Source organism: Corvus cornix, chromosome 14 (assembly GCF_000738735.6).
Source record: "Corvus cornix cornix isolate S_Up_H32 chromosome 14, ASM73873v5, whole genome shotgun sequence".
Taxonomy (NCBI): domain Eukaryota; kingdom Metazoa; phylum Chordata; class Aves; order Passeriformes; family Corvidae; genus Corvus; species Corvus cornix.
Genome location: NC_046344.1, coordinates 4,744,748 through 4,753,043, shown reverse-complemented (window position 1 = coordinate 4,753,043; position 8,296 = coordinate 4,744,748). Strand labels below are relative to the sequence as shown.

General features: G+C 53.2%; 1 protein-coding gene across 1 annotated transcript; it reads left to right on the top strand.

The window, feature by feature from the left end:
• Positions 1-3,418: 3,418 nt before the first annotated feature.
• LOC104684814 (galanin receptor type 1-like) lies at positions 3,419-7,787 on the top strand. Its single transcript, XM_039559969.1, has 2 exons — positions 3,419-3,573; positions 4,001-7,787. The coding sequence occupies exon 2, from the start codon at positions 4,097-4,099 to the stop codon at positions 5,423-5,425; it is 1,329 nt and encodes a 442-aa protein (XP_039415903.1). The 5' UTR covers positions 3,419-3,573; positions 4,001-4,096; the 3' UTR covers positions 5,426-7,787.
• The last annotated feature ends 509 nt before the right edge of the window (positions 7,788-8,296 follow it).

The following is an 8,296-nucleotide window of genomic DNA, read 5'->3' as shown; positions in this document are numbered from 1 at the left end:
ACACACAACATCCCAACAGGGTCCTGGGAGGGGGAAGGAGCGTGCACAGCACAGGAGCAGATGTGAGGGCTGGGGGGTTCTCCTGCGTCCCCCAGGTTCTCCTGTGTCCCTGCCATCGGTCAAAAAGAGTGAGGGGCAGAAGGGGTAAGTGGCAATGAAGGTGGGTTTTATCCAGTGCTTTCCAAGGGCAGTCTAAACAGCACCTCCCGGCAAAAGCAAGTGGGAAACAATTTCACCAGTGCCAGTGCTCACCCCTAACAGCCTGGAACGTGCTCCTAGCTCACCTAACACAAGCAGCACCATTGGCAGCCTGTTCCGGTAGCACCAATCCAGCCCTGCTTGACTGAGACAGGCCCTAATGCTGTTTCATCTGTGTGAAGTGAGCAGAACCCAGCCCACCTACCTGCTGGGCAAGCACAGGAGGAGAGAGCAGCTATAGCCTCACAACAGGCCTTTACCTCAAACTGTGCCAGCTGAGACACATCAGGCATGTCGGGATGTGCACTGGGAGAAAGCCAAGAGAGCCAAGAGCCCTTTGGTCGGGTGCCAGGCATCACACAGGGGTCAGGGATGTGGGTGCGTTGGGAGCCACACAGGGCTGTGTATTCCCCAAATCCTGGCAGAGAGCCTGGGTACCAGGGAGAAAAGTTTGAGCAGGGAGAGCACATGAGTTGCTGTAAGTAGATGCACAACCAGAGGATTTGCTCTACCTTCACACTCTCAAGGTCCAGCACAAGCTGGAAAACCCTCAGGGTTTCCTGAATTTACACCCATTGTTGGGACAGGCAGAGCATCACTGCGGGCTCTGTGTGACACCCAGCTCTTGCTGCAGTGGGAGCAGGGAGGCTGTGCTGAGGCTGCGAGGCTAAATTTACCCTGGCCCGGGACTCTGATGCGCAGTGGGCAGGGCAGGTTTGGGCACATGTAGCTGGCATGGGAAATGTGAGGTTTTTTGAGATTCTGGCAAAGCCCCAAAGTGGCTGACTCACTCCTCTCAGGTCAGTTGTTCACAGCTGTAACTCCAGTGAGACTGGTGGGTTATTTCTGATGCACTTTGCTGTATGATCACAGTTCAGCCCCTTGCCCTTGCTGCTGAAGGATGGCTCCTGTCTCCAGTGGACTTTATTTAGCTTCCACTTCAAATCTGTTCTGTAAGAGGCAAACCAATGTGAAAAGGGTACAGCATTTCTTTCAGTTGGAGATTCCCCATCTTGACTTATCTGGGGACTTTGAACTTGTTAGAATCAATGAACTCATTATAATCAATGCCCTGTCCTCTCTGTCAGCTGTACACAGCGTATGGATTCGTCATTTGCTGCTAGAGATGACTTGGCACTTGTGAGTTGTGTCAACGGATGCAAAAGCAGATTCATTCTAATTATATCAAACCATTGATTAACTTAGTAATTTAGTCCTGAAGTCCTAAAGGTTCCTCAGCAGTAAATCATGCACAAATAAAGTGCACCGAGGAGAAAAAAAGAAGTTAAATGTATTTATTAGCTTGAACATTTGGAAGGCAACTACCTGAACAAAACAACCCCTGGCACATTTCTGTACTCTCTTCCCTTGTATTCTGTTAATACCCTACTAAAAATGTTGACTTAAACACCTCCATCCTGTGTTTTCCGTGTGTAATGGCAGGTCTGCCATAGGGAGGCTGTCAGTGGCTGGCAAGGGCTCGGGCACGTGGAGATTTCCAATTGCCAGCTCCGAGGCTGGTCCCTGTAGTTGCCTCATTGCAACAGATCTATTTGCTCATGGAACAGCTGTGAAACTGCAGCAGATTTTAGGTATCCATGGGAGTATCCGTGCATTTCACTGCATGGAATAATGTGTACCTTGTGCTCTGGGCAACACTCTGCAATTAATCTGTGGAAGTTGTTTGTCTCTGAAGCTCTATAAATACACATACACAAAACTATAGGAGAATGAGCAGTTACACACTTAAAGCAAATGCATTCTCACACAGGAGAGGTTTGCAGTCTGGTCACATTTGCCTGCCACCCCCCCCTCCCAGTCTAGCTCCACTACTGATCTTTCTTTCATTTCACGTAAGGCTGACCAAAAATATTTACTTTATTCTTTCACATGCATAGAATAAAGAGGATGGGGAATTTCCCAGTGAAATCAAGGGCACGCACCATTCAGTGGCAAACAGCCTCCACTAGGCTGTCTTTGTTACTTTGCTCTCCCTCAGAGAAGGCAAAGAAAGAGAATAAAAACTAAACAACTCAGGCAGAGGTACCAATTCTCCTCATCAAACATTTTCCCCTGTGATTCACTGGCATCCTCTGAGCACCTCCAGTCAAAAGTTCCGTTTTACAAACCAACCTTGCTCCCCAGCCAAGCCCTTCAACTTTTCAAGCGACTTTTTCCATGACCATTCCTTTTCCCCATTCCTTCAGTTTAATAGAAGAGACCAGAAGTTGGGTTTCTTTGTGCAGCGCTCCTCGTTCGGGTGAGCTCCCGTCACACCTGTGGTGGTGTTAACCCTCGGCGCGCCGAGATCCGCAAGAACCTCAGGACGGTGGGGGGTGTTAAAGTAAAGCACCCGGGGCCGTCCCCGGTCTGCTACAGCTGAACCCAGGGACCCCAGGAGAGGAGGAGGGGACCATCAGGAATAGTCCACGACCGTACCAGCCCCTGCCCGGTCCGTGCCCGGTCCGTGCCCGGTCTGCGCTCGGTCCGTGCCCGTCCCGGGCGGAGCTGTCCCTTCAGCACCGCGGCCGGGCCGGGCTCTTGGCTCCAGGAGGGAGGGGCGGCTGGCACGGTTCGGCTCGGCTCAGTCCATCCCGGCCCGGCCCGGCCCGGGCAGGGGCTCGGCTCGGATCGGCTCGGCTGGTCCCAGCTTAGCCTATCCCGGGCCGGGCCCCGGATGGCCCCAGCCAGCGCTGCGGGCGGAGGGGCGGGGGAATCCTTTGCGGGGGGAGGGTGGTGTGTGTGTGTGCGTGTTCATGGGGTGCGAGAGGGCTGCGGGGGTTGAGCCGCACCTGCGTGTGCGAGGAGGGGTGCACGGGAAGGGACTGGGGGTGCAAAGAGGGCGCGGCCACGCAGAGGTGCGGGAGTGGGTGCGGGAGTGGGTGCGGGGGGTGAGGGTAAGGAGGGAGCGGGGCGATGGATGCTCAGGGTGCCTGCGGGTGTGCAGGGTACCTGTAGGAAGGTGCGTGCAGCCGAGTGTGTGCAAGGGGGGTGTGCACCGAGTGTGCGGGTCTACAGAGGTGCGTGTGTAGGGTCTGTCGGGGTCCGCGTGTGTGAGTGCGCAGGGGTCTCAGAACGGGGCTCTGTGTGTGTGTGTGGCTTTGTGGGTGTGCGGGGCGTGCAAGGTGTGCGGGGGTGTGTGCGGGGTGTATGCGGGGTTCTGTGCGGGGTGTGCAGCGTGTGCGCGCCGCGGGGAGTGCGCCGGGCTGGCGGTGCGGTGGGTGCGAGCACGCGCGTGTGGCAGCGGGTCGGGCGCTGCCGCCGCACACACGCACGGACACACGGACACGGGGACACACGGACACACACACGCACACATCCACAGCAGAGCTGCCGGCGGGAGGACCCCGGCCGGAGCTGCCCGCCCTCCGCCCGGTGAGTGCCGCCGCGCCGCGGGACCGCGGGAGAGACGGGGAACCGGGGGGGACCGGGGGTCTGGGGGCAGCCCGGGGCAGGGGTCCGGCAGCGCGGCCGCGGGACACGCAACTTTCGGGGGAAGAAGGGAGTCAGGGACCGAGGGCTGCGGGGGGACCGGGGCTCCTTCCCCGTCCTCCCAGCGAAGGCGCCGTCTCTCCGCGGCCGGGCAGGGGCTCCCGCCGGCCCCGCCGCCGCTGCCGGACCGGTGCCGGTGCCGGTGCCGGTGCCGGTGCCGGTGCCGCGCTGCCCAGCCCGGCCGCCCCGCGCTACGGCCGCTTCTCAACTAAGTTGCGGATAAGCTGCTGCTGGCCCGGCAGCTCCCTGTGAAGGGCGATCGCTGCCCCGAGCCCCCGCTGACCCCTTCTCTCCACATCCTCTCTTGCAGGGGGGGCTGATCCCAGCTCGCCATGTCCGGTGCACTGGAAGCAGCGCAGCAGGCTCTGCCCCGTTAGCCCGGATTGCCCGACGGGAGGACTCAGGCATGGATTCCTCCCCCCCAGAACCTGGGGCCCCCCCTGACCCTCTGCAGCTCTGGCAGGAGGAGAACCAGACCCAAGGCGGGCTCTGGAACGGCAGTCAGGAGCTGGGGTGGGAAGAGCTGGAGAAGATGCTCTTCCTCTTTGTGAAGGAGCCTGTAACCATCAGCCTCACAGTGATGTACTTGGTGTCCTTTGTGGTGGGCTTCGTGGGCAACATCATGTCCATCAGGGTGCTGACCCGCAAGCGCCGGAGTCGGGTGTCCAGCCTGAGTGCCACCCGCAGCCTCCTCATCAACCTGGCCGTGTGTGACCTCATGGTAGTGTGCATCTGCATGCCCATCACCGTGGGCAACCTCATCTACAAAGCCTGGGTGTACGGGGACTTCCTCTGCCGGGCAGTGCCCTTCATCCAGGCTGTTTCTGTCTCTGCCAGCGTCCTCAGCCTGACCGTGATCAGTGTGAACCGGTACTACAGCGTGCACAACCCGCTCAACGCCCGGTCTTTCTTCACCCAGAAGAGGATCCTCAGCACCATCCTGGTGGTGTGGTTGTTGTCCTCGGGGATATGCATGCCCCTCATCTTCATGAACAAACGGGATGAGATCGGGGTGGTGGAGGGCTTGCCTCTGGTGTTTTCCATCTGCAGGGAGATTTGGCCTCAGGAGAGGCTCAAGCAAGCCTACAATTTCCTGCTCTTCTGTGCCCTGTACTGCCTGCCCGTCCTGTTCAACATGGTCATCTGCTTCCTCACGGTGCGCCGGCTGTGGAGCCGCAGCAGCCAGCTGAAGGAGAGCTCTGCCCTGAACCGATCCCTGCCAGCCTCCAGGCTGAAGGTCCGCAGGAAGGTGGCACAGATGGTGGTGGCCCTGGTCCTGCTGTTTGCCATCTCTTGGCTGCCCGTCTACCTGATGGACATCTGGATTGATTTCAACATCCCCAAATCTTTGCAGGATGTGACTCCTTCTCCTTGGATCCTGCAGCTCAGACCTTTTGCCCAGTGGCTTGGCCTCACCAATTCCAGCCTCAACCCCATATGCTATTGCTTTGTTGGGAACCTCTACAGATCAGCCAAGGAAATGAAGAGCAAATACCACCAAAGGATGGTCTCTCTCTTTAACTTCTCTCTGTCTGAAGGGACAACTCATTCCTCAGTCCCAGAGCTGCTCTCTTACCGGAGTTCAGTGGACCCTGCAAAGAAAGGACCCTCCACCACCCCATGCATGGGCAGGAGATGTCAGGGAAGTCATGGCCATAAGAAACAGTGTGGACACTTGAACTCCTGCCAGCATCCACCTCTGAACACTGTCTCCAGTGAGAACACTTCCTTGTAATTCTGCTCAGGAAGTGCCACTCATACCCTCATCTGCATTTAAGGACTCTAGAGATCTTTCTGAACCTGGTAGTTTAATGACAGAAAAGAGCTTTCTTCTAATAACTCTTGATACCAGTTCAAAAATGCTGTGACAGGGAAAGAAACAGGTAATGAGATAAAAAGATGATGTATTTTAACTCAGATGAAATTTTAAGACAAATTTATTTTTACTGGGGACAACTGGATGTGCAGCCCGTTGCCCAGTCAACAGTCACATAATTAGACAGATCAAGTTCCCAGCGAGTGAGCTCTCCCTGCAGCTCCATCCCTGGATGCAGAGATGCTGTTTGGATACAGCAACGATTTGACTGCTTGCTGCTGCTCACACTTGCTGATGAAGAGCAGCGATAAGAGGCACTCTCTGCTCCAAATCCATCAGCTGTAGTTGCGAGCAGTGAAGAAAAGCTGGAAACAGCATCATAAAAAGTAATAGTAAATGGAGAATTTCACACACTTCACCACTTGAGATTTCATTGTCTGCTCGTATTGTTTCACTCCTCCCTGCAAATAAATTCTCCTTATGTGAAGAGACCATGCCAGAAGTACTAAAGCAACCATCCCCATTCCACATTTGGGAATTCAGAGGGATAATGGGGCTTCAGACGTGATTTAGGAAATGCAACAGGAAAATATTTTTGGGGGCATCAGCTCTCTTTCTTACAGCAGTGTTCCTGCGTGTGGAGTGGAAAGAACTGGACATCTGTTAACATGATTTGCACTTGAAAAACCAGCCTTGTTCAGCTGTGTCTGTACCAAACAAAGTCAATGGCATGTGAAAATAAAAATAGAAAGTGGTTTATAGTTAATAAAATCAGAAACAACTAATGCAATGCTATTTGTCTGGGAAGGAGTGAATCAAAGTGCTTGCTTTTCCTGAGCATCACAAGTAGGTTAAAACCTGTTTCTGTATCCATCTTCTCCTTTAAAGGAGACTTTGATAAATAAATTGTATACTTTTATTATGTTAGCATTGAAAGACTCTGGTAAAGCTTAAGCATTCTGTTGTTCTGAGCACTGGATCTGTATGCATAGAGGAGACCTTTCTCCCCAAGATCTAAGAGAAAACACAACAGACCAGGCAACAGGTTGGAGGGAAAAAATGTACAACAAAGATCCAAAAGGCTGGAATGATACAAGGGATGAACCCCTTCCCTGGCCGATGCCAGGAGTGAGGGGATGTGCACCATCTCCTGGCGCCAGAAGAGCTCATGCCCGGCTACTTGTGCCCCAGCACCTGGCACAGCCAGTCTGTCCTCTTAGCAAAGTCCAGACTGAACACAGCAGTGTCCCTGCAAGAGGATTTTGAATTTAAAGGAACTCAGGCTTCTGATGACTGGGGGCTTTTTTTATTATTATTACTGAACAAGGGAAGGATGTTTAAGGAAATCCATGTTTCATATAATATCCTGCTGCCTTCCAGGGGGCCTTTTGTTGTCAAAAAAATAGAGACAAGAAAATAGCGGTTCAACCTAACCCTTGTAATGATCACTCAATAGCATTTAATGTTAACAACGATCTGCCTGGGAAGTGAAAGATTTCTCATTACCAGGCAGTGCCATCCACAATTTGTATTCGCTTTATATGAACGAACAAGACATTACAACTGCCCAGATTTATGGCTTTTATGTGTGCTAGAGATGAGAGCATCTGCATTTTTGCAGGTGATATAGCAGTGTACCTACTGCCTGATCTTTTAGTAGCTATGGAGAAAAGCCTGTAGAGATTTTATTTTCTTTCAAGGCATATTTTTAGGGCTGGTAAAATGTGGCAGCCTGAGGAGCATCAAAAGCTCGCTCTGAATGCCCACTGGTTCCACATCTGTGAAAAGATGTTCTCCATCCCCAGACCAAATGTAACACAGTGTTGTAACCCCTACATTGCCCTGACCAGTGTATTTAATCCTGCCCTGAATAAACTACAATGAAACAACCACGGAGGTGCCAGACCAGCTCTATTCCCAGTGGTGGCATGGCTCTGAAAATGGACAGGGTCAAATGATGCTGTCAAAGATGCAAGATATCCACATTTTAAAATATCCCAGAGGAGGAATTTTTTTCTCTGAATTCATGAGCTGGTGCCTGGGTCCTGCCTGGAAGTCTCTGTACCCTCCATGGAGGCAGAAACACCAGGGACTGTGTTCTCCTGAGCCTTCCCCTCCTGATGCAGGTGCCCGTGCCTTCCTCCAGCCCCACAGCACTCCTGACCACTGAGATTCACTGTGGCAAAAGTCACCCCCACTGGGCAAGGTTACGTCCTCTTCACACTTCTAAATGTATTTTCCAGTTTCATTCAGTGTCCCTGTTTTCCAATAATAAAGTCGAATTGCTCACTTAACTCCTCTTTGTCTCCTTGGTTGCTTCCTCTCTATCCCCCACACTCCAATCACTTCTCCACCGTCTCCACAACGAAATCTCCCCCTGCGTCTCCCTGTTATCACTCTCTGCCTGTGAATTCCCCTCGCTCTAATGACCCATTCATGTCTTCACTTCCCTGATGAAAAATCCCTTCCTGCTCTGCTGATCTGAATGGCTCCTTTTGTGCTGCAGACACCTGTTTGCTGTGCAGAACGCTGATTTATTTTGCAGGGCTTTACCCAGTGGCTGCCAGGTAGTAATGGATTTCGGTCACTCTCACCCAAGGGTAAATGAGAAGCAGTGACGTCAATGTGGAAGCCACACAGCATCCTGTGAGCTGCCCGGGCTCTGGCAGTGATTTTATTAACCTGAACAGGTCTGTGGAACGCAGCAGTGCCTGGCTGACTCATCCTGGATCCCAGAGAGGTGAAAACTCAGCATTTGGGAAGGCGGCCTCTTCCCTCTCCTATCTGATA

Bases quoted from the DNA above. Each gene is read 5' to 3' on its own strand.
- LOC104684814 (XM_039559969.1), top strand. From the start codon at position 4,097: ATGGATTCCTCCCCCCCAGAACCTGGGGCCCCCCCTGACCCTCTGCAG.